Genomic DNA, 23,806 nt, shown 5'->3' with positions numbered 1-23,806 from the left:
CTGTGCAATTTCTTCGAAATTGGCACTTATCGTTCCGGGATTTATCATTAGGGTGCGTACGAATATTTTTAAGTAACCGTTGGATGTCATGTGATTAAAAAGCTATCATTTCTGAGCTTACCGCGAAATTTCCACTTATTTTTTGTTTTTGTTTTTTTTTTTTTATTTGAACGATTACCCTGATCAAGAATCTCGTAGCGAACAAATTCATCGTCGAATATTATAATACAAATATTTCTTCTTGAAAACCTCGCATAAATTTCTGAATTTCTTTGGTCTTTCTGGATGTCAAATTTTGTTTTTCTTCCATCTGGGATAACGATATCCGTGATTAAATTTACATTTGTTCAATCAATAGAACTAAACTAAAGTAAATACACCGTTATTACCTTTTCACACCAAATAGTCGCCCTTTTCGTTCTTCTTCAATTCGAGAAATTTTAATCACCGCAGATTTGTGTATTTATGGATTTATTTCATTGTTTTCTTTTCAAACAAAAACAATTTAAGAAAATAAATTCAAAAAAAGCATTTTTTGTTCTGGATAGTTAATTTTCTGATAAATAGTTATTGTGTAGTAATAAATCACATCTTACGCCCCTAATGGACTCTATCTCGACCGATGCGGAAACTTCTAATAAGCCTCATTCATAGTTCCACGTAACTTCATCACGAGAACTCATCACTGTTCTCGAGCGGCCTTAGTGCACTCGTTTAACACATCTCCACACTATTTTATTAATACTACTCGTGCTTTTCTTGTTTTTTCTGCTTTCGTTGCGTGAGTGGGTCCCTATTTATCTCCTTATTCGTTCTTTTGTTTATAAAATGACGTTTCAAGTGCAAGCAACGGACAAGTAAATAACACGCGAAAATTTGATTCATACTTTTTCTTATTTGAAAAAATGAGAACTGGAATGGCACCGAAAACCAATTATACATGATTTTCCACTGCTCTCGAATGCTTTCGAATAGGCCTTAGCTTCAACTTCGTTCCAGAAAATTCTCCGTCCGTTACGTGCTCAGTTTTGCATTTTTGAACATTTTCAACGATATCTTAAATATCTCAGTTACTGTCACACATGGTCCATTTTCTTCTTACTAGCGTTTGAGCCAATAATTCTCATTCTATGTAGTCAACCAATCTTTTGTTTTTAATTTAAAGTGTAAAGGATGAAGTGTCTCGCTATAATCAATCCGTTTGGGATGCATCAACGCATTCACATCAATTCAGAATCGTTTGAGGTTTACGGATGCGTGTCTAGCCTATACAATGGACTTCAGGGCTAGCCGATTTATCTAGTCAGTGTTCTTGTATCCGTATAAGACTGGTACAAACTTATCGACGAAATGATGAAAGCTTTGGTTGGCACTAAGGTGGTTTCGAACATTCGTCGTGCATTCTCATCGGAACCTCTCACCGACTGCACTACATCTACCCGCTTTTGTGTCCTCAGATCTCTTTCATTTGAAGGGCCAAAGCCGGTTAGTCGCAAGGTTACGTGGAGAGTCCCCAGGTAGCTGATAGGATTCTACTTGCAGACCAAAAACGACCTTGTCCCTGGCCCGAGACGACGATGGACACAGGAGACGAACACTCTGTTTCTGCTGTACCGTATTGACTCATAATACTTTTGTATCTCGCATCTCTGTCCGACTAAAAGCCTGTAGCCAAGTGACTAAGAAATGCTAGGGAAGCGGTTTGCAGTCGTCTCCAACAAACAGGCTCCATTTCTCCGTTCGGAAGGCACTGTAATCACAAAAAATTCGTGGGACTAGAGGCCTGCAACCTGCCAATAGATTTTAAAATTAAATGTGCTATGTAGTTATGGGAAAGAGTCTTCTCACGCACAAGGAAAGGATGATGCGGTAGCGACAGAAACGAAAGTGCAGGTTGGAAGTTGCAAAAGTCATTCAGGCTGCCGAAAAGGACTAGAGTGACGATCTGTGCTTACAATGCACGTATATTCGCATTAGAAGCGCCCTCTGTTGACACAATTTAGAAAGATTGAGCACGAAGTCGTCGGATTCAGAGTTAGTGGAAGCAGCAGGGATGGGCAAGAGCATTCGCTAAACCCCATCGCAAATTCGCCAATCAAAATCGAATCGTAAAGCAGAGATGACCGCTCCCAGAACTAAACTAACTCAGATGAAACAACTACAGCGTTGAGAAGTACGACGAAGAAGGTCATCCAGAACTTCTTCTCAAATTCCTTTGACAGCCATGTTCCACTTGCCTCCTCACTATCTCAGGAAAAACCGACATGTCGTCCCAGATGTCTTCCCTTCCAAAGACTGACATGTCATCATGTCGATGAAGAATCTAACTTTATCCGGTTCCAACTGAATTAAGTCCTAACATCTGAAAAACCTAACGCCAGTCTTCACCAATACATTTGGGAGGCTCTACACTGGTCATCTGTCGGAATGCAAGGTTTCTAAGCAATGGAAAACCAGCGAGACTGTGCTGTTGTATAAGATCCACATAAATCGGGAGCTATCTTCCAATCTTTTTCCAGTTAGTCATCTACAAACTGTCCACAAGTGTAATCCTGAACAGGATTGAAGGATCAGCATCAGATGAAAGACAATCACGCAGGTAAGCATGGTTTCGAAAACGGTTCAGCACGATTGATCACATACACACCGTTGTAAAATTCACAGAAGTATCCCGAGAGCGCAAGATGCCGATTTCATTGACTCACTTTTATTGACGTGAAGAAGGCCTTCCATAAAAATACATCTTTGGTTATATGGCAATCTAACGACTAAAATTTCCTTCTTCCACAATAATGTCACAAGCGGTGAAGAGAGGGGTTTGACAAGGTGACACAGTCTCACCCAAAATACTTATTACCACTCTCGGGAATGCAATGCGAGGGTTGAATGGGACGACCTGGGGGAGGGGGGGAGGGGGTGAAGATTGACGACCAGCTGCTGCAGTATCCTTACTTCGCTCACGGCATCGTTCTGATAACATCAAGCATGAATCATGCAAATCGAATGCTTGATCACCTTGATCACCTTGACTCCCGTTGATCTTCGAACTGGTCGAGCGGGCGCCAGTAATTCTTCCATTTGTCCCGATCGCGTGCCAGAGTAGCCCAGTGGTTCCTCCTTTCGCGTGGGACACGAAGAGCATCATATTTTTCTTTCAAGGACTTCGTGAAGAAATCTGACCATCGGGTCGGCGGTCTTCCTGTAGTGCGCTTAATATCGTGGGGAACCCAGTCGCTCATGGCCCTGGTCCAACGGTTGTCATCAAAGCGCATCACGTGTCCGGCCCACCTTATTTTACTTTCTTTGGCAAACGCGGCGGCGTCTCTAATCTTTGATCGCTGACGTAGGAGAGAACTTCGAATCCCGTCCCTCACTTGCGTGAAACGGGATACTCCTAGCATCACTCTCTCAATTGCGCGTTCAATGACGCTCACCGCGTTTTCTTCCTGCTTGCGAAATGCCCAGCTTTCCGAAGCATAGGTCAAAGCAGGAAGTACGGTGGTGTTGAAGAGGTGAGCACCGAGTCGGGTGTTCCTGGTCTTCTTCACTACATCTTCGATGCTCTTGTACGCTTCTCCTCCTGCCCAGCTCGGGGGTCAGGTCGTTCATCATGTTCAGTTCCCGATCCAGATAAACGTAGCTGGTGCATTCGGATATGTTCGTTCCGTTGAGCGTGAATGGGGCATCCGAGACCCATCCGCTCCGCATGAACATCGTCTTTTGTAGATTCAGCTGAAGACCGATGCATCCACATGTTTCGTCGAATTCGGTCAGCATTCGTTCCGCTTGGCTGATGCTAGGTGTTACTAGTACGATGTCATCAGCAAAGCGCAAATGGTGTAGCTGCCGACCATCAACCTTCACTCCCATGTCGTCCCATTCCAACTTTCGCATTGCGTTCTCGAGGGTGGCTGTGAATATTTTGGGTGAAATTGTGTCACCCTGCCGGACCCCCCTCTTCACGTCAATGATGATGTTCTTGTAGAATGGCGAAATTCCGGTCGTGAAGTTACTGTACAACTCCCGAAGTACCTTTATATACTGAGTAGGGACGCCTTGGTTGTCCAAGGCTTCCACGACCGCTTCCGTCTCAATCGAGTCGAAGGCCTTCTTAAGTCGATGAAGGTGAGACAGAGCGGCATCTTGTACTCTCGTGATACCTCGATGAGTTTCGAAACAGTGTGAATATGTACAGTAGGTCAATCGTGCTGAATCCTTTTCGAAACCCTGTTTGCTCGCATGGCTGTCCTTCATCCAAGACTTTTTCAATCCTATTAAGGATTACTCTTGTAAAGAGCTTGTAGATGACGGACAGTAGGCAGATTGGACGATAGTTACCGATGTCATGTGGATCTCCCTTTTTATACAACAACACGGTCTTGCTGGTCTTCCAGGTCTTTAGGAACCTTGCACTCCGACAGATAACGTGTAAAGAACCTCGCCAGAGTGTTGATGAGTACTGGCGGAAGGCTCTTCAGGTGTTCTGGTCTTATTCTGTCGGGACCAGGTGCCGTACGATTTCTTACTGACATGATAGCATGTCATATTTCGGACGGGAGAACCTCTGGAATGACTTGTCCATCTTCCCTCAGATGGTGAGGAGGCAAGTGGACATGGCTGTCGAAGAGATCAGAGTAGAAGTCGTAGATGATTTTCTCCATCCCCCTTCTCGATGCAATGGCCGTTCCCTTTGGGTTTCGGAGAGCAGCCATCCTCGTCTTGCGACTGGCGAAGTCCCGACGGGCATAGCGGATGCTTTTTCCCACCTGCAGCTGCAGCTTCAGCCAGCACTTCTGCTCTTCTCTCTTTAAGGTCTTCCTTTATTGCCTCTCTGTAAAGCCTTTCGAGCTTGGACGTGAGTTCTTGGTTCCCTGCGGCTCGTACTGCTCCACGCTGGCGTATCAGCTCAAGAGTTTCAAGAGACAGGCGCCTCTTGGTGGTTTTAAAACTCTCAGCCTTCTTCGCGCAGTCGTGAAGGTGTTCAACAAGCTGGTCATATTCCTCGTCGATGTTGTCCATTGCGGAATCTTTCCAAAAGCCGGCTAGCGAAGAAATCCCAGTTGATGGTAGTCCTGGGATTTCTCTCTCTGAACTTGGCGGCTTTCTCAGCTCTCCTTGTAAAGGAAAATCTTCCTCGGAGGAGGCGATGGTCCGATCCCGTATAGAACTTTGGTACAACACCGACGTCCGTCAGGCAGAACCTTTTATTGACGATGATGTGGCCTATTTCATTACGGTACCCTCCACCGGGTGACTCCCACGTCCAGCGTAGAGAGGAGGGCTTCTGGAATTGCGAGTTCCCATGGATGGTCTTAGTCGTCATGATGAACTCGGAGAGCCTCTCTTCCTGGTCATTCCATTGTAGGCCGTGGGTCCCGATGTGAAGTTCCTCCGGCGTTCTTCTTGGGCCAACCTTAGCGTTGAAATCGCCAATTATGACCTTGTAGAAGGCATGGTCTTCTCGGTAGAACTTCTCCAGGTCCATATAGAAAGCTTCGACTTCTTCTTCTTCGTAGCTTGATGTTGGAGCGTAAGCGACGAAGATAGTCAAAGCTGGTGTTGGACCACATCTTCTCATCCGCAGACGTCCGATTCGGATCGTACGTTGTTCGAAAGAGTCGATGTTCTTTGCCATACTCGTGTTGACGAGGACGCCAACTCCACCAACACCTCTACTGTCGCATGTTCCTATGAACAGTTCTTCTCCAGTTTCATATACGGCGTTGAGAGGGTGACGTCGTCTCGTCTTGGTCAGTCCGATGACGTCGTACTTGATCTTCTTGGCTTGCATCTTCAGATCTTCGATGGCCGCTTCCGATGCAAGCGTACGTGCGTTATAAGTACAGATCGCCATCCTATTCCTACATGACTCCTGCAACCCCGTCCTACCTGGCGTTACCGTACCAGGCTTTCCTCCGGAATCAGGAGACTCTTTTCTATTACTGTGTTTTGCTTAAAAATTTTAAAAGCCATGGGCAGGTTGCAAGCCTCTAGTCCCATGAGTTTCTGGGAGAACTTTCGTTTTCCCGGTGTGGACATGTGGAACTTATTTGTTGGAGGCGACTCCAAACCGCCTCCCTTGCACCTCCCAGTCACTTGATTGCAGGCTTTTGGCCGGACCGACGTGCGGGATACAAGGATGTCATGAGTCAGTCCTGGCTCAGCAGAAACAGGGAGTGCATCCCCTGAATCCACCTGCGTCTCTGGGCAAGCACAAGGTCGCTTTTGGTCCGCGATTAACCCCCTATCCGACATCCGGGGACGCGCCACGTAGCCTCGCTACTAACCGGCTGTGATCCCTCTAGTGAGGGAGATCCGTGGATCCCTGGATCGAATGCTAGCTGAATTTAATGGAATGTGTTAAAAGATCGGCCTTCAGCTGAGACGATGTAGCTAGACAAGACGATGTCCATGAGTAACGAAAGGGTTTCTGAGGCCTCATTCACGCTCAAAGGAACGAATATATCCGAATGCTCTAGCTCTGTGTCTATATTTAAAACGTGAAATTAACATGATCAATGAATGACCTCACCTTCGAGCTGGAGAGAATCGAGGGGCTTGGAAACTATAAAAGAGCATCGAGGACGTAGTGAAGAAGAGCGATGACCGTCATAGAATGCTCAATTGAAACTTTGATGCCAGAAGTAGTTTACAGTATTTTATACAAGCGAAAAAAGGGATTCGAACTTTGGTCCTACGTCAACTATCGAAAGTTAGAAGAAAGTAAAATTAGGTGGGCCGGGCACGTGGCGCATTTCAAAGGCAGACGCTTGGCTAGAACTGTTAGTGACTGAGTACAACGCGATATCAAACACAGTGCAGAAATACCGTCGACCCGAATATTCGGACCTCTTCAAGAGGATCTTCGAAGAAAGATACGATACTCTTAGAGTTCTTCGCAAGAAAGGAAGCCAGTGGGGAACCTTTGGCCTCAACCAGAGCAGGGGTAAATGGAAGTATTACTGGGACCCGCTGGAAAAAAATTGACGACCGACAGGAGCAGAGGATAGAGATGAATTAAAAATGTAATTTGTGAGCAGACGAGGACAGAAATTAACAAAGTTAGTCATGGATAGTTTCTCTGCCTCCTAATGCGGTTCATTTTTAAAATGTAAAAGTTTAAATTTAAGACTGAGTTAAAGCGCATGTCACCTTCTTGTTATTTAAATTAATTTTGTTTAGACATTTCCTAAGCGTGCCCATGTTTAATTAATTGTGGTACCACTACATCAAGACTATTGAGTGCACGGATCCCCAACTAGACAAATGTGTGTTGGAAAGGTTTTTCATTTGAACGTGAAACCTGAAATATCGGTCAATTCAAAAAAAATCCTATATTAAATTGTGAAAAATTGTACATGATGCTATTCATGCATAAGAAACCGTTTGCGCTCTCTAAATCTGCTTGTATTTGTCCATGTACCAGATTCTTTTCTTAATTCTCACCAGAAACAATTTTGTATTTTTCTTCTTTTTCCGCCTTATATCATATAAAATAAAATCAAGAGTTAAAGGTTCGGACAATGGAGGAAAGCCAACAAAACCAAAATCTGGAAAACTGTAAATCATGGAGTAAGTAAATTAGAAACCGTTTGCATCTTCTTTTTTTCTCATCCTATTTCTATTTCTTCTAGCAGCATATTCTTGTTTTCATTCTCACAAAACATACATATATTCTGTATTCTTATTTTATTTTGTTTTCTCTTTCATCGCACAACCTCATACGACGCCCTCAACTTCGGATTTTCTTCTTGACAGAGTCGATAATGTTGAGATGCACAGTTCCGATTTTCAGACCAAAAACTGATGCAGCATGACACAATCTGAGTCCGGTTATTATGTGGAATCTTCATCACCATTGGATTCAGCGCTGTTTTTCGTACTGGCTGCTTTTATTTTAAATATTATTGTCGTCTTCAGTAAGTTAAATGTTTGTTGACGCAATTTTAAGTGCTTTTTTTCTGAGTCCGCTTCTAAAACCACTCTTCTGTAAGTTGAGAACCAGAACATCTAAGCCAGCCGCGTTAGCTTTGACAATTGTGTCGAGGCTTCAATGAGAGTCTCTGGACAAAGTGAAAAATGAGGCCGAAACTAAATCGGGGGTGGTTGCACCCCACCAGAAACAACGATACGTAAATTTACTTCCTTTGAGTAGCGTAGCTACGTTATTAATTACTTCATAGATGAACTAATAAATAGAAGGTACTGCAGATTTTCTTCTTATCCAACCAGTTGGAAGTAATTATATTTTGGTTGTAACTACTTAGTAATAATTAAAATGAAACTAACTAAAATTTGAATAAAATTAATTACAATTAACCTACCCACCAATTAACCTAACTACCTCTTGTTCCAGTGGCATTCTGCTATTTCGATCCATCTCCGGAACCGCCATTGATCAATCGGACATATAATACGCTGAGACGACTCAGCAAAGGGCGATCCAGTAGTCATCAGTTGAAAGAGGCTGAAGATTCGAATGCAGTTTTGTTTGTTTAACAAATCGATGGAGATCCCAAAAATTTAAACCAGGAAAATTTTCCAAAACTCCAAAATCAATTTATAATTGTGTTGTTCAGCCTTCTACTGTATTAATTCTTCTAATTATACGGTCAGGATTACTAGAAAATTCTTTTTTTTTCTAATTGTGATGTGCCTTTATAGTTACATATTTTTCTAGAAAATTCTCTTCTGCTAGTAGCTTGTCTTATGACGTTTATTTTCTGTCAATTTCCATTCTTCTACTCTATGATTAGGAAGAGAATCTCCATAGCGCGGGTGCCAATTTTACGGTGATTTTTTCCAGAAAAATTCTCATTTTATCGAAATTTGTAGCCAAAGTTTGAATGTGTCAGATTTCTTTATAAAATAAAACAGTTATCCTTGTCTTTGTAATATTTGCACCAGTTATTTTTTCAGTGATACTCGAGTCAACTATCAATAATATAAAATAAAAGTGAAAATAAAAATTAGAATAAGTTAATAAGAAGATGATAATAAGAATAGAATAAAATCTTTTCTTAAGTGCTTTGTTTACCAGATTCATCAGGTAACTAACGGTTTTTTTTTTGTAAAATTAGCGACTACAATACTGGACGAATTAATCTACGCACGATGTTTTATTCTTAAATGTTAAAAGTTTATGGATGAACGGGTGTCTTTGCACATTTTATTGATTTTTCTGGTACTGATCAGCTTTTTCGCATTGACGCTAAATGGATTTCAAGCACCGTGAATTTCAAATGACAATGACAACACGGTTGTGTGATACACATTCAAAAAAATGGTTCATGTACAAATTTATAAAGAAATTTATTTATTGCTTTTGTAATTGATTTTCTTCTGTCCTTCTCTCCACATTCTCCACCGTTTCTTCTTCTTCCGCGCTCGGTTTCCGCCGAGAAACACCCATAATCCTTGCCGTTCCGTTAGTTATGACGAACTGAAGTGTTTGCAATGAAAAGAAGTTATTGGTAAAAAAAATGTTGTGACGCGCATAAAACTAGAAAACTGCTCATAGAATGACTGAAAGTTCCCATAAAAAGAACAACATGGAAAAGAGAAGTACGACTGGAGGAGAACAGATATCGATCGGTATGAATCAATAATCTACAATAAAAATTCCGCCACAGATTCACATGTTCGTGTAGAAAGTCGCATTCAGAACGGTTTGTGAAGCGGATATCTCTGTTTACATTGACAATCAAACAGTAGCAAATCGTTTGATGCGAATGTAGGAATCTAAGCCTGACTCTCTCTCAGATTCACTGTTTTTTTCCTCAAAATTTCTCGCTACTACTCTTTAGCACTTTATCCGTTGCCTTCAACAAAATGTACAGTCTTCCTATCAATAAGCACAAGAAGTAGAGAATCTATTTAATTCGTTCATATATTACTCCATTATTTTTCGTATGAAGAAGAATTTCAATATTTTCATGAAAGTATTCTCAAAAGTAAGTAAGAAAGTAATTTCCCCAATAAATTTTCATTTATCAGGAAGGAATCTACAGAATGCATGTAAAAACTCAAATGATTTAGTAGAATTTATGTAGAAAAACTGCAAGAAGTGGCAACTTACGCCAACTCGTCCATTGAACGTTTTTCTGAATTCCGGTGGAGGCGCGAAACCTTGAATTGGGCATAAATAAATAAACAGAAATAAGTGAATAAATTCCAGACAAACAATTTTAAAAATTTTAGGAATATTATTTAAAAGCATTCCTCTCTAATGCCATCACTATGCTTTCTATTTTCTAACTTCTTATTCTAATAATTCTGAAATAATTCCTTCTAATTTTTAATTGAAGTCGGAACAATCGTTTAATCGCCAAATAAGAAGTTAGTATCTAAGAGAAATGGATTAGCCGATAGAATATATCCGGGAACCTTGCTGAAAATGTTTTTCTTAATTCAAGGCTCTATTCAATCAGATTCCGCTTATTAATTCAGTCATAGTTTAAAAAGTATATCTATAAGTAATCAATTTTTGAAATTAAATTTGAATTTCTATTAAATTCTTACCAGGAGGTCCAGGTATACGTTGTACGCTTGTCATATCAGGCAATGGTGGAAGAGGTTCGAATAAAGTTGGTTCTGTTGTCGTTGATTCTGCTGTCAAATCCTGAAGATGTTTCGGTCTTAGAATGTGCGGGATCTGCTTTCTTAGAATCTTTAGGTACTTACTTCGAAATTTGAAGGATCTATTTCCAGAGAGTCCTGTGAAGTGACCCAGCCGCATGAAATCAAGAACAAGCCCAATGTGAATAACATTCTGGAATGTGAGATACGAGAAAATAATAAAATACAGAAAAGTAAACTATGATCCAGGAACGTGTACAATTAGTTGATGCAAGAGAAAGTGTTTCACAAAAAAAGGACGAGGTTTACACACTGCACAGCGTCTGCGGTCACCTTTCACTCGAATGGCAGTGAAGGCCAAACTATGAACTATGAAGGCCATTTAGCTGTTAAGAAAGGCCGTATCATCGTCAACTAGCACTTCCTGCTGTAGATTTAGTTCTCGTATGATTAAAAGAAAATAAAAAGAAAAAAGCAAAAGAAAAACCCACTTGAAAAAGAAATTAGAAAGGGAACCTTAAATTCAAACAAGTTGCTAGATACTAAATGAAATCATAAAAACGTATAATAACCCCAAAGTATGCAAAAACAAAACAGAAAAAGAATAGCATAGTACTCTACTTTAGTGCATCGCTGTGGAATATTACGGTAGATAAATATTTAGAGGCATCACATCTCTCCTTGATCATCGTAAGCAACGGTATGGGAAGCGCTTTATTTCCTGCGAGGTACGTAAGAACGCGCCTCTCTATACGTGTACACGTTGCAGTGCTCTCAGCAGCTTATTCATTGGAATAGGCTGATTTGGAGACCTCATTGATCTTTGACCGCTCGCACGTGGATGCGACGCGTGCACAAAGACGACACGTCGCAACTGAAGTTGTCGTTATGAGCGACGACTCCACAACCCCATCTCTAGCTTTTCCCACGGATTTCCACTCTACTTCAGATCCGTGGTATGCTGCCTTCAAATTTATAGTGGAAAATTTCAATTTGCCTTTATATACTAGAAAATTCCCCGTTTACTCGAAACAAAAGACAGAGATACAATGTTAAGCGGTTTTCCAACTATTTGAAACCGAAATGTTTTTAAAAAGTGTCTTTAGCAACTTTTTTCTATTAAAATTAGCAAATAATAGAGTTGTTAAAAGCTAATTATGTGCAAGCTAAAAATATTTTCCAAGCTTTTCACAATGAATGGGACGGAATTTGTCGAAGAGGATCAAAATACGGCGATGGTGATCAAATTTTCTAGATTTCATGGAGGAGAAACCCAATATTTAAGGAATAACCCCAAATTCTCACTTAACGCACATGCAGTGGATCCCTCATGACAATTTTCACAGTGAGTTGAATTTCAAGTTATCTACACATAAAGATAAAATTCACTGCTTGTGGAAGAAATTGAACCCTCAATCCCATGTCAGCGGGGATGGGTAGCGGAAAAATGAAGAACTCCTTTTATAATTATATTTAGTCAATTTCTATCAATTATTTTAACTCCTATATTTTTTGTTTTTAATTTATTTTCATCGTCTTTGTAAATTTAATTCTTTGCACCTAATTATCCCATAACTACATATCTCCTTGGATTTGTGCTTTCTCTCTAAAAAAAAAGCTTTTTAATTCCATAAAAATACTATGGAAATAGAAAAGTAACATATACTATGCATAAAACAACACTAGAACACCTACGAACACTATTATATCGTGTTGGTCAAATTTTTATCCGAAAGAAAAAACTACCAGCTAAGATGAAATCCTGGAAAAATCCACACTGCTAGCAGCAGGTATGAGGAGCTAATATCAGAAATAACTGCTAGTAATTTTACATCAGGGGGATGGTATTAGAAATGCAGTCGGAGCGCAGAAAAAAATTAATTGTGTAAACTGGTTCTGCAGAAGAGAATAATTTATTTCACCGTATCCTCTTCCGTAGAATGTGACTGCTATGGAACGCAGGTACCTATCTCTTGGGAAAAAGAGGAGTATTCTAGAATAAAACAGACGGGGAAGGATGCAAAATAGCATGCTTTTAACAGTTTAAACAGATTACCAGTTCTTTAACTTATATTTTTTAAAATTAGTTCTATTAGGGAACTCACTTGAATGTTTTCTTGTAGTGCAATAAATAGTAAAATTTATTAGAAAGGCAGCAGTCAAGTAACAATGAAAAGTAGTTGAAGAGTTTAATTTGGAGAAATAATAATAATAATAATTCGATTTGCTTGGTAGCAAAATTGCAAAAATTGCTGTAGTACTTAGCAAATTTTTTCTTCTAAAGTTCCTTTTTAAAAAAAAGAAATGCAAAATGAGCTTAAATTTGAGCTTAGTGGGCACTTTAACTACAAAATCTGGAAAATTTGGAAAAAAGATCGATTAGAAATTTATGTAGATCTCTATTAGATCAATACTTATTGTTATTACTACAGAAAAAATAAAAAAAACACCTCTGTACGTAGGAGATGCGTAGAATAATTGAAAGAATTGTTCCACCGCCACTTCTCCAAGGTTATTCAAGACAGTACGACTTCGCCTTTAGTACAACAACTACCGGTTTTTTTTGGAGAAGACAAAAGATGAAATTAGTTCCTCGTGACCTCATAGAATCGTAAGATCAAGGAACGTTTGTTCAATACAAGCAATACGTGCGGGCATAGCGTATGTATGTAATTTTTCGGGATTTTCATTTCTTTCCACTCCTCTACTCTCCTCTTCTTCCCGTATTTCTTAAAAAAAAGAGTGCTAAAGAAATCTAACTTGTCGAAATAACAGCATCATCGGAATATAGAATATCCTTCACTGCCTAAGTAATGTTTGAAAACACAGGAGTGCAAGTTCTCCTAAAAATTCAAATTTTTCTGTGCAGGTATTCATTTGATTCGAAGGAAACATCTTACGAAATTGATGTTGTGTGGAAACGTGGTGGAAAGTGTAGGAACCGGGGTGTGTATTGCGAATATAAATTTGTCCCTGCTCAATTGCCTCTAATTATCCAGAAAAATAGCGTGGGAACCGCCCTAGTTCCTACGGGGTACGTTGGAGTATCCATCAGTGTACCCGCTACGGTTTTCTCAACAACCTGCTCATTGATTTTACTTGAATAGGTTGCTGAAAAGACCTCATTGATCTCTGACCGCTCGCTTGTGTACGCGGAGCGTGCACAACAGTGGGGCATTTTCACGCACCCCGTGGGAATAAACGTCGTTTTTTTCAGAACGATTAGGGGAAGTTGAACGACGCCACGCTCGTACTTATAATCTACATCCCAAATTTTATGTTCTTTTTAAACCAAGCTTAGATACTACGTCAATTTCGCAATGGGCTGCCTTTTGGAAAACAGTTTCGAATAAAATTTCCTTTCTTTTTTCCGGAAATTCTTACAAGTAAAATATACTGAAAGAATCATTCATCAGGTTCAACACAAGCCGTACGTGGGCCAAAATCTCTGGATTCAGCACAACTGATGGATCATGACGGAAGCTGTATCATTTATTAACATCTATCCACTAGACACTAAAACAAAAAATATGAGCGCTTGAAATAAATGAAGTTTTTATTCAGGATTTTTTTCCCAGTTCAATCAATCAAAGTTTGATCGTTAAACATTAGCAGGAACCGGAAAATAATGTTTCCCTGCGTATATTTGAGATAAACAACATCCGACAAATCCCCGTGGATAATCATCACATGCATGATCGTCAACTGCCCTTTGGCGTCTCATCCACGAATCCAGTTCTACGGCTACGACGATGCGCAGACATCTGCTCGTCGCTGCGATTGTGGTCCTCGCCAACGGTACGATATTGATCAGTTTTGCAATTTTTCTTTGTGCTCTGAATTCAAAGAAATTGTGCCTCTATGGAAGTCTGAATCCATAATTACCTTCACTTTGAGAGCAGCAAAACCGAGGGTAAATTGTGAGTGACTGATGTCTGGTGGTGTCCGTGTCATGGCGCTGCGCCATGATCCCATCATAGGATCGTACAAATTTGTGCTTAGATTTGATTTTTTTTTATTTGTCTTTTAATTTAATTTAATTCAATCTCTCTTCTTTCTTCTTCTCTCAATCTTTTAAGTTTGATTTTTTTAAAAAAGATTTGTGTATTTTTCATGCTTGTTCCTTTATCTTCTTATATGATTATAATGGAGTTTATAAAACTATATACAAACGAAGAAGTAAACAGTAAACAAATTATTGCTTCTCGATATTTATGTTTGTTAAAATTTCAGCGCAATTCAACATCCCGATACCATTCGGTAATATTGGCCTGAAAAATGCGGATGGAAATGTGAGTTCAGTTAAGGTTGAAGGTTTAATTGTTTAAGGTGTACAGTCGCATATATAGGAGTTGTGTGGAAATTAACAGCTTTTGAAAAAATATTTTGTAAGAGTACCTTCACTTTGAAGCAATTTTTCCATCCTTTATCTTCAACATTCAACAATTTACAAATTGTTTTTAGTAATGAAAACGGTTTAATCGCTTTAAGTGATACTAAAATAATATTTGTTAAAAAGAAAATCATCGGTTTCCCATTATTGCATGAGAATCCGCCTAAGCGGAATATTTTCCTGAAAAAAAAAACTCTACCTGCAATTTTGATCGCTTTGGGGTCGAAAGTGGTACCAGACTCGCATGTGAGAGCAATAGTGCTGATGTGGTACATCGGTTGACCGCCACAGGCTATTCTGAAGGTACTCGCGCCTTCGTGGACTTGAAACGATTCTGAATTGAAGTTGGAACTCGAAGAATTGAACGAGGTGGATCCTGAAAGGGTCATATACGCTATACACTTTACCCTCCTTTACAACAGAGTTATTTACGAGTTTGAAAAAAATACGAATTTTTTGCAACTACATTTATCGGTGTGAAATCGATGTTTGTAAACTGGTGTTCCAGCATTATTTTATAATTTGAGCATTAAAAGGGTTTGTTTTTTTTTCTGCAGTTTCACACTTTACCCAAAGTAAAGGAACTGCACTACTTGGACTGAAACAGTACAAAAAGGTGAATAACAACTAAGGATAATTTTAAAAAAATAAAATTAACTTGAAGATTCACTGACAAACCAATTATTTTAATAATCTAGTTTTTCGTATCGAAATTTCAGCTAGAAATCGCATCGAATGAAGGATTCAACCTGTTTGGTTACGGAGGAAAGCGAAATCTGAAGTTGGTCACTGAAAAGGGCACTTTCCACATAGAAAGTGAGCATTTATTTAAATTTTCGGGAGTTAATATGGATTTTGAGCTTCATCAATTAAAATGCATCCAAACAATCCCATAAGTGTAAAAAATTAGATCTGAAACATTTCATATAAGTAGGGATAAGTGGAACATAATAAGAATATAAATGGAAGTAGCAGAATTCTTTTAGGGAACAGATCTCACCGTATAAGAGAAACGTGCGAAGATGAAAAGGAAGGATTAATGCGATATCCGGCGATAAAAATAAGGATGAAAATTGGGACTTACTAGTTGATAAAAGTCTCGTATATATTTATAAATACATATATCCTCCTCTATTTTGTGAAATTAATTTTATACTTAACTATAGAGATAATAACTGCATAATAATTGTTTGCAAAGAAGTAAACTACAGAAGAAAAGTTTTCTTTTTGCTCAGTACTTTCTGTTTTCACATTTTTGTTTTTACTGTTTTCACTTTCTATTTCCCTCACGTTGGACAATACGAGCAACTGTTGTGGTATCTATAAGATTTAATCCTATCTATCTATCGTATCATATAGGGCGACGGCTCTAGGAACTTTCACAAATTTCTGGGAATTATTATAGTAATGTATAATAATATAATATTAGGGATGAAGGCGGTTGCGCATACAATTTACTTATTCTCTTATGTTCTGAGTAGGTCCGTTTATAATAACGTCAGTAACTAAAGTAACTTTAACTACAGAGAAGTAAACTACAGAAGGATTTATTTTATCTTCTAGCTTAATTGTAGGATTTAAGGTCTCGACAAAGTAATTGTTACAAAAAATCTTTGTAAGGTATCCTCAACTAATAATGTAAGTGATAAAAACGTTAGACAAGTAAACTGTGGGTATAATATCTTCTTCGCTCCTACGTATTTTTCTCACGTTAAAGAATACGGGAAGCTCGCATGTTATACGGAGCGTTGCCTTAGGAAATTGAGTATTAGGAGAAGGTTAGGGAAAGTCAGACTGTTCCTGGTGGGATACTCCTTTGCCGGAGGGTATTGTCCAATTTTCATCGATTTATTTACTTCAAGAAGAGGATATTGGACTGGTGAATGGCTCCGAATTTGGTGGATCTGGTGCGTTTAACTTCAACAAGGAAAAAGGTATCCACGTTGGACAAAATGTAACGTTGGGTGATAGGACGATTGTGGTGAGTGCTGCGAAATTCGCGTTTCGCTCGGTCAATCCTTATAATTTTCTTTTTTTTTTTCTTCTTTTCTCCTAAAAGAACCAGTTTTTTGACAAACTCCAATCTCAATCACATATCTTAGTTCTTCTACAGGGTGGTCCTGGACGTGAAGGGAATTTTCTCACAGATTTGTTGATCGCAATCCAGAATCTCACGAAGAAGCAGTCCTAGGAGATTGTAAATTTAGAAGAATTGGCAGATAAAGTGCAAATGATTGTGGTTTTCTTGTTGTGTACCCCCTTTATTTTCCACTTAACTATTGCCTCTATTTATTTTTATTCTCGTCTCTATATTTTTATTTGAATTTGCGTAAATGTGTACCTGTATAGTAATGTAGAAGAGAAAAAAAGTTACGTTAAAGTGCCAATAACATTTAAATACCTTACTTCAGCGAATTTAGTTTTCATTTTATTTGTGGCAAATTCCTTACTTTTATTAGTGGATAACCCAGTATTTTTGATTTTTCTATCAAACATTTCAGTCGTCTCAAAATCTTTGGATAAAGGTGTTTAGTTCAAAAAATTTTTCCTACAGTATTCTTCTCAAATGAAATGTTCTCGCATTTACTCGTGTAGCTGGGCTGATCCCATCTTCGAAATTCTGGAAAACCGTACACTTACCTACCTTATCCCTATCTCAGCGTCGAGGAGGACTTAATTACATTTTCGAGGTTTACTTTTGAGATATGAGCAATTAATAATGCTTCTACTTCTCTTCATCTCATTAAAATCCGAGAAAAATCGCTGGGAAGCTCAGTTACATAAGCGGGACATCAGATGCTTTGAAGTATATTCTCAAAGCTTTGTGGAAGTAAATTTAAGGATTTGAGGAAACTTCAGGGAATATCGGAGTTTGTCGATTCGTCGTCGAATCTATACGGTGTCTATGCGCAACAGGAAATTCAATTAGTACTGTCACATTTGTGGAATAGAAAAAGTCACTTAGTATGTTTCCTAACCATTTCTTCTAATAACGCGTCAACAGTGAAGAAATGCCGTTAGCCGTACACGGCTAGTTAATCAACGAAAACGTTTCACGACGTTTTTTTTCTTCGGATTTCTTCTTCAGCGTCATTTCAATCACTATGATAATGTTAGCGGAACTTGAAGAGAAAGCCTAGCAGCGCAGCAGCAAGTTTCCACCCGTCACTTTCCCTGCGCCCTATCCACAGTCCACAGTTCGTTTTCGGACGAAAATGCTCTGCTTCTCATCGTCGTTTGCCCTATTTGTGGCGATTATCGCTACGCATCTCGTTAATCGAACGTCTCAACGAATTTCCGGTAAGGTTTATTTCTCGTGATGCTGTATACAATGAATATGCGCACTTCTTATTTTTACTCTTTTCGGTTTTCTAACTAGGAACCGAGAAGTTACATCGTAATGTAAATAAATAAACCAAGCCACCCTAATCCGACCGTTCCGATATATGGGAGATGTGCTTCCGGATCTTCCGGATCTTCCGGATGGTATCCAAAATAAGTCCTATTTATATTAAGTACAATAAATGAATTACGAATACCTAAGGGGAAATTTAAGAGTTAGAGTATTTAAGAGTTCCTTGTATATATTTGGATGTTTTGTATATTTATATTTTCCGTTTTAACAAAAATCCAAGTTCCTCCACTTTAAACGTTCATCTATCCTCCGAGTATAGAAGGTCAAAAAAAATTAAACTGAATTAAATTAAATTAAATTTAAACTATTAAAAACTCTAACCGAAATAACCGTTTTAAACTTAATTTATACTATATCGAACGTGGATTCCGATTAATATAGTCCACTTATAATACTGGTCAATAATATGATAATAATATGACTTTAGTGGAGTTGAGTACTTAATTACTCGGATCGCAATCCACGAAATACACGGAACTGATCCGTGCTCGTCGTATTCTTTTTTTCTGTTCTTTCATTATGTTATTTACTGCATTTATTTTGTATTTGCCTTTACCACATTCTTTTTAGCACGTCATTGAGCGTAATAAATAAATAAATAAGTAAACAAATGGCACGTATCTACTTTCCATCACATGATCGATTCGACTTCTTGTCAATCCACTCACGAGACCGAATTCTCAATTCTCATTTGGGTAGCCACATGACCCATCATCGTGTTAAATGACGCTTTAAAGAGTAATTTTTTTAGTGAGGCTTTTTTTCCAAAAAAGTGCTATAATGCATGATTCTTCTTGATCCAGTAATGTAAAATCCTAAGAAGAACCAAAAAGGCAAAATATACGACTTCTCTTGATTCAAGGACCGATATAATACCGATTCTAAGAAGAATCAGATCGAAAATCGATCGAATTTATTCAAAGGCAGATGCACATAAAACTTTCGGTTGCTATATTTTTAAAATCTTTCGGGTGTCATATTAATATGATGACGATCACTTGACCCAAAGATTGATCACGCATTACAAATATGACTATTATTCCCATAATTCTGCAGGACATTAGCAATATTTTCTCCACCAATCTCCATGAATAAAAATTGTTACTGATATAATAGGATACGAAAACATATAATATAGCAAAAAAGAAATAAAATATAGTATAATATAGGAAAACATATGTAGCAACATATTTAGATATATTATATCTAATTGCTTAATTATTTCTAGTCCACTGCCTCCAATCAAAAGTGTGGTTCGATTCCGAACGTAGAAATAGATATTGTTTAAAATTTTTCTCCGAAATTTTCTTGGTTATATTTTAAAATCGCAGAGTGAGGAGAAGTTGTAGACAGTTGCATTTTGCGCCAGATATTTAACGACCTTTATTTTGACTGACGTTTCGCATCCTCCCAGACTCGATTGGTGGCAGAAAAGATTCTGAGTTCTATTTTCTTTTCAAAGAAATCCCATAGAATGTCGATTTGTTTGGGAACAAACCAAGAATTTAAGGTGTTCTCTTTTCTTTTCTATCATATTATCTTAGCAGCAGTTTTTTTCTTCAAAACTTTTATTTTTATCCAGTGTCTTTATTGTCAGTGTATCTTTATCTGGCCAGTTTTCCTTTTTTCGTTTTTAGTCCTTTAGTCCCATCTTTTTTATGATCAGTTTAAATTTTTCCTTAAAGAAGAATGGACGGGAAATTCTCGGTTTTTCCATTAATTTCCCTGCTAAATATCCTCAGAACTGATACTCGGTGCTCTGAAAATCAATGTTTTTGCCAGTTTAATGTTTGATTTTTGTGAAATTATGTGATAAATTCATTCCTGTGACTTCTCCTGCATCATCTCTATGCGGTACGTATCTGATGAGAAGATTTCTATAAAGTTGGCGATTGAAGAAAAAAAGAAAGATTGTTATTAGACACATTATCCTAGCCTAAGCGTTTGTTATGTTGAATATATCGATACTGATTGAAAATGGCCTTAAAGATCATTCAGTGAATCTTCCACATTTTCTCTTCATCCAATTTTATGAGAAATAATTATTTACCTACTTTATTGTTGAAATTATTTTCGATAATAACGAAACCAATAACTCACACCACATTCAACAGCGCTAAAACATTTTTTCCCTTATTTCGGACGCTCCCATTAATGTATTACCCGTTTTCCGGAACATTAACTGCGAAATAATTCCGCAACAATCACATTATCTGAAGAAAAGTGAATTGAAGTGTAGCGGAGATGTGTCAATCGCCGCCGGAGTCGTTCATTCCACATTCCTGTTCCACATTCGCTCCTCCAACAATCCTAACATAAGAAAACAGCTGTAGTTTCAATGACGAAATTTACGGCGAAGTGAAAAGTGGAATTGAATACGATCACAGATCATAAATAGGGAAGTTTGGAAGACGATCAGAGATCATAAATAGTTCCGTTTTAAAGATAAAACGTATGCGCAGTTAATAAAATCTTTTTGGGATGCGCCAAAGTGAAATTAGGTGAGACAACATTGAGAAAAGCCCTACTTTTTCATATTTTTCTGTTCTTATTTTATTTTAATTTACCATCTTCGTCTCAATATTATCACGTCAAAAATTTATTTTGAATTTTCTGTATCACTCTGGAATTCATTTTGGAGGTTGGAAGGAGCTTTTTGGACTGTGGAAAAATACAGTTATTATTTATACCAATACAACTACTAATAAAGTGGACAAAAGATGAAGTGCACGGCGTCGATCAAACCCCGTTGGGATCACTTCAATTCGCGTTCCACTTCAATTCAGGATCGTCTGAAGTTTGTCTAACGAAGCTCAGCCAATCTATCAGGTCATTGTTTGGTTTCCGCACAAACAAATCCGATACCAATTTATTCACCCCGGAATAATAATAAATGTCCTGGTTGGTCTCTGAGTGTCTCCGAACCATGGACTGTGCAATCTCAAGCGAAAATCTCACCGACTGCATTATACTTGCCCATATATTGTAAGCGTAAAAAATGCCATGAATGACGTGAAATCCCAGAAGGAAGTAGTTCAAAATGTTATCAGTTACTTGAACGATGAACCGACAACGATTTACGTTTGTTATGAGCGTCGTGGTAGAGAGAAAACTTAAGAAAAGAAGACAGAGCAAACTTAAGTTCCGGTTATTACACTCCTCGTTTCTCATTCACTATTTTCTCAATAATTCTTTTCCGGTTATTCATTCGTTGTTCAGTACTCTCACTGTAAAAAATCATAGAAATCCTTGGTGGAAAATAATATTAGACCTGTAAGCGATGAAAGCGCAGAGCAACGTATTCGTTGGTTTCACTTGGTTGGGTTTCTGAGAAGACCTTATTGATCTTCGACCGCACGCACATAAGTGCGGCGCGTGCCGCAAGAAATGTTGCGTTCAAACTGTGTTATTGTCGCAAGTATGCGGAGGGTACTTACGCGTCGCACTCGGATGCCCTACTTTTAAGGCATCTTCCCTTTAAGGAAGCCATGTATCACGGAATTGAGTTATTGTGGAAGCTTAATGGAAAACATAGAATTTGTGATTTAGATGACGAATATAAGCGTCGGGCGGGTGTGGCGCAGTCGGTTAGAGGCACGTTGTAGCCACACGGTCGAGGGTTCGAGACCGCTTTAGTGCAAACCAAGCCTTTTATCCCTCCGGGGTCGACAAATTGGTACCAGACTTGTCTGGGAGGATAAAAACACTGACTTGATCATCGGCTGCCTCCCCCCCCCCCCCCCCCCCCCCCCAAGTGATTGTATAGGCCAACACGCGTTCCAAAACCTCAACGATTACGAATTCCAGTAAAACGCGTTGGCGCATCCCAAGTGGATTGATACGCCAGTGACTTTATCTTTTGACTTTATATAAGCGTCTACCCGCTCAACTTTTCCTAATCGTCTTAAAAAAAAACTGGCGTTTGTTCCTACGAGTTAGGTTGGAACGTGCTATATTGATCTGTACTAGACAGACAGTATACGTATAAAACAATGTATTGCAATCTCTGATAAGCCGCATAGAAATACTTGGGTGACAGCGAATGAAGCTAAGCGCAGTTGCTGCACTGAGCTTAGGCTGCGCTCAAAGCGGTGTAGTGGAGCGTAGCGGTCGGGAACGAACGGAGACCATGAGCGAGGATCACGAACTGTAGCGATGAGTGGTACCAGCAAGGGTCCCACCTCATTCCTGACCTTCTTTTTCCCTTTCCTGATGCTCCACCGCACCGCTTTGAGCGCAACCGCTTTCACAACTGCGCCGTGCTTCATTTCGTTTTGACTCGACTATAGCTCTGGTACCAATTTTATTAATTTGTCTACTCCTAGCTCTCCTCTATATATTGATTAAATGTCGCCTACTTATTGACGAGATTAAAAAAAATATTACTGTCCAGTCTTCGTCCCCTGGAAGCAATGTTCCTTTGATCCCATAAAATCTGTGATTTCTGCGGTTCGATGCATAAAAAATGATTTTTATTGCAGATGAAGTTCGATACCGTGCCTCCTCAAAGATGTGGAGCACATCAGCCGAGAGGAAATCAAAAGTGGTTGACGGAAGTTCCAGGAATAGAGGTTCCGACGAAAATCCACACAAAAAAGTGTGGGAAATGGTGAGAAAACAATGAGAATCATGATACCTTAGAAAAACGATAATATGTTTCCAGATAGTGAGCGGCAGCACAAAAACGACTTCACAAATTTCGATAGGAACCTCGTCATCAGAATCGGATGAGTTGAACGAGGATAACTTACGAAGTATGTTGTAATGAGCAGACACGCGGAGAGAATTCCATACAGGACCATATGTGATTTAGACAGGACTGTACTGGACCGATCTTTGATTTTTCCTATGAGACAGCCAAACGTTGGAGGAATAATAGGTAAGCGAGGAAGAGATGAATTTCACTTCACCTGTTGAGATGAATCAACTTTCAGCATTCCCGCCACCATTACCAACTATTTACGGCCATGATCGAAGTCTTCCCTTTGGGACCGCTTTCGTGAAATCCAAGAAGAAATTTAGACGAATGTTCAGAGGAAGTGTAAGAGGCTTGTCGTAACATATTTGATCATTGCTTCCGGTGAAATTAATGCTTCCAATAGAATGCGAACGAAAATTTATCTATGGAATTATCAAAGAGCTTCACTTGTAAATAACGAAATCCTATTTTGATTATTCAAAGTTCAGAAGTTTTTGTGACCACAGTTGTAGAAATGAATGAAAAATGATGGTAAAATAAAAGTAACATTACAAACGTTCTTTATTCTCATGACAACAACAGTTCTAGTTTTATTGAAGGCATCACCCAACGAATCTGAGGTGGTACGGATTTCAGATGGAGTATTCGTATACGGGATCGTAGATTGTGGAGGAAAGGGTCCTTTTCTTTCTAATTGTAGTAAAAAAAAACGAAGATACGG

At 38.8% G+C, this 23,806-nt stretch overlaps 9 protein-coding genes across 11 annotated transcripts; 4 read left to right on the top strand and 5 right to left on the bottom strand.

The window, feature by feature from the left end:
• Positions 1-1,350: 1,350 nt before the first annotated feature.
• Positions 1,351-1,629, top strand: RB195_020108 (uncharacterized protein; the record flags this gene model as incomplete). Its single annotated transcript, XM_064188266.1, has 2 exons — positions 1,351-1,485; positions 1,543-1,629. The coding sequence occupies 2 exons, from the start codon at positions 1,351-1,353 to the stop codon at positions 1,627-1,629; spliced, it is 222 nt and encodes a 73-aa protein (XP_064044147.1).
• A 1,391-nt stretch (positions 1,630-3,020) lies between these two features.
• RB195_020107 (uncharacterized protein) lies at positions 3,021-3,401 on the bottom strand (the record flags this gene model as incomplete). Its single annotated transcript, XM_064188265.1, has 1 exon — positions 3,021-3,401. One exon carries the CDS (start codon positions 3,399-3,401, stop codon positions 3,021-3,023), a length of 381 nt encoding a protein of 126 aa, XP_064044146.1.
• Positions 3,402-3,420: 19 nt separating this feature from the next.
• On the bottom strand, positions 3,421-4,254 carry RB195_020106 (uncharacterized protein; the record flags this gene model as incomplete). Its single annotated transcript, XM_064188264.1, has 1 exon — positions 3,421-4,254. The coding sequence occupies one exon, from the start codon at positions 4,252-4,254 to the stop codon at positions 3,421-3,423; it is 834 nt and encodes a 277-aa protein (XP_064044145.1).
• Positions 4,255-4,629: 375 nt separating this feature from the next.
• Positions 4,630-5,854, bottom strand: RB195_020105 (uncharacterized protein; the record flags this gene model as incomplete). Of its 2 annotated transcripts, XM_064188263.1 has the most annotated exons (2): positions 4,630-5,114; positions 5,182-5,854. In XM_064188263.1, the coding sequence occupies 2 exons, from the start codon at positions 5,852-5,854 to the stop codon at positions 4,630-4,632; spliced, it is 1,158 nt and encodes a 385-aa protein (XP_064044143.1). The 2 variants fall into 2 exon arrangements, with proteins under 2 accessions (XP_064044143.1, XP_064044144.1); XM_064188262.1 differs by having other exon boundaries at positions 4,994-5,854.
• Positions 5,855-5,895: 41 nt separating this feature from the next.
• RB195_020104 (uncharacterized protein) lies at positions 5,896-6,255 on the bottom strand (the record flags this gene model as incomplete). Its single annotated transcript, XM_064188261.1, has 1 exon — positions 5,896-6,255. The coding sequence occupies one exon, from the start codon at positions 6,253-6,255 to the stop codon at positions 5,896-5,898; it is 360 nt and encodes a 119-aa protein (XP_064044142.1).
• A 1,558-nt stretch (positions 6,256-7,813) lies between these two features.
• RB195_020103 (uncharacterized protein) lies at positions 7,814-8,499 on the top strand (the record flags this gene model as incomplete). Its single annotated transcript, XM_064188260.1, has 2 exons — positions 7,814-7,919; positions 8,357-8,499. The coding sequence occupies 2 exons, from the start codon at positions 7,814-7,816 to the stop codon at positions 8,497-8,499; spliced, it is 249 nt and encodes an 82-aa protein (XP_064044141.1).
• Positions 8,500-9,316: 817 nt separating this feature from the next.
• Positions 9,317-10,770, bottom strand: RB195_020102 (uncharacterized protein; the record flags this gene model as incomplete). 2 transcript variants are annotated; one of them, XM_064188258.1, is made up of 4 exons in its annotated part: positions 9,317-9,442; positions 10,079-10,128; positions 10,522-10,621; positions 10,684-10,770. In XM_064188258.1, the coding sequence occupies 4 exons, from the start codon at positions 10,768-10,770 to the stop codon at positions 9,317-9,319; spliced, it is 363 nt and encodes a 120-aa protein (XP_064044139.1). The 2 variants fall into 2 exon arrangements, with proteins under 2 accessions (XP_064044139.1, XP_064044140.1); XM_064188259.1 differs by lacking the exons at positions 9,317-9,442; positions 10,079-10,128 and having other exon boundaries at positions 10,493-10,621.
• A 3,502-nt stretch (positions 10,771-14,272) lies between these two features.
• On the top strand, positions 14,273-17,162 carry RB195_020101 (uncharacterized protein; the record flags this gene model as incomplete). The annotated part of the gene is made up of 5 exons (XM_013451834.2): positions 14,273-14,498; positions 14,812-14,870; positions 15,691-15,787; positions 16,834-16,952; positions 17,085-17,162. 5 exons carry the CDS (start codon positions 14,273-14,275, stop codon positions 17,160-17,162), a joined length of 579 nt encoding a protein of 192 aa, XP_013307288.2.
• Positions 17,163-18,186: 1,024 nt separating this feature from the next.
• RB195_020100 (uncharacterized protein) lies at positions 18,187-23,445 on the top strand (the record flags this gene model as incomplete). Its single annotated transcript, XM_064188257.1, has 5 exons — positions 18,187-18,271; positions 22,868-22,995; positions 23,050-23,140; positions 23,200-23,265; positions 23,321-23,445. The coding sequence occupies 5 exons, from the start codon at positions 18,187-18,189 to the stop codon at positions 23,443-23,445; spliced, it is 495 nt and encodes a 164-aa protein (XP_064044138.1).
• Positions 23,446-23,806: the final 361 nt, after the last annotated feature.

Source organism: Necator americanus, chromosome II (genome assembly GCF_031761385.1).
Source record: "Necator americanus strain Aroian chromosome II, whole genome shotgun sequence".
In the NCBI taxonomy this organism is placed as follows: Eukaryota; Metazoa; Nematoda; class Chromadorea; order Rhabditida; family Ancylostomatidae; genus Necator; species Necator americanus.
The sequence above is the reverse complement of the archived record's forward strand: the minus strand, read 5'-3'. Positions and strand labels throughout refer to the sequence as shown.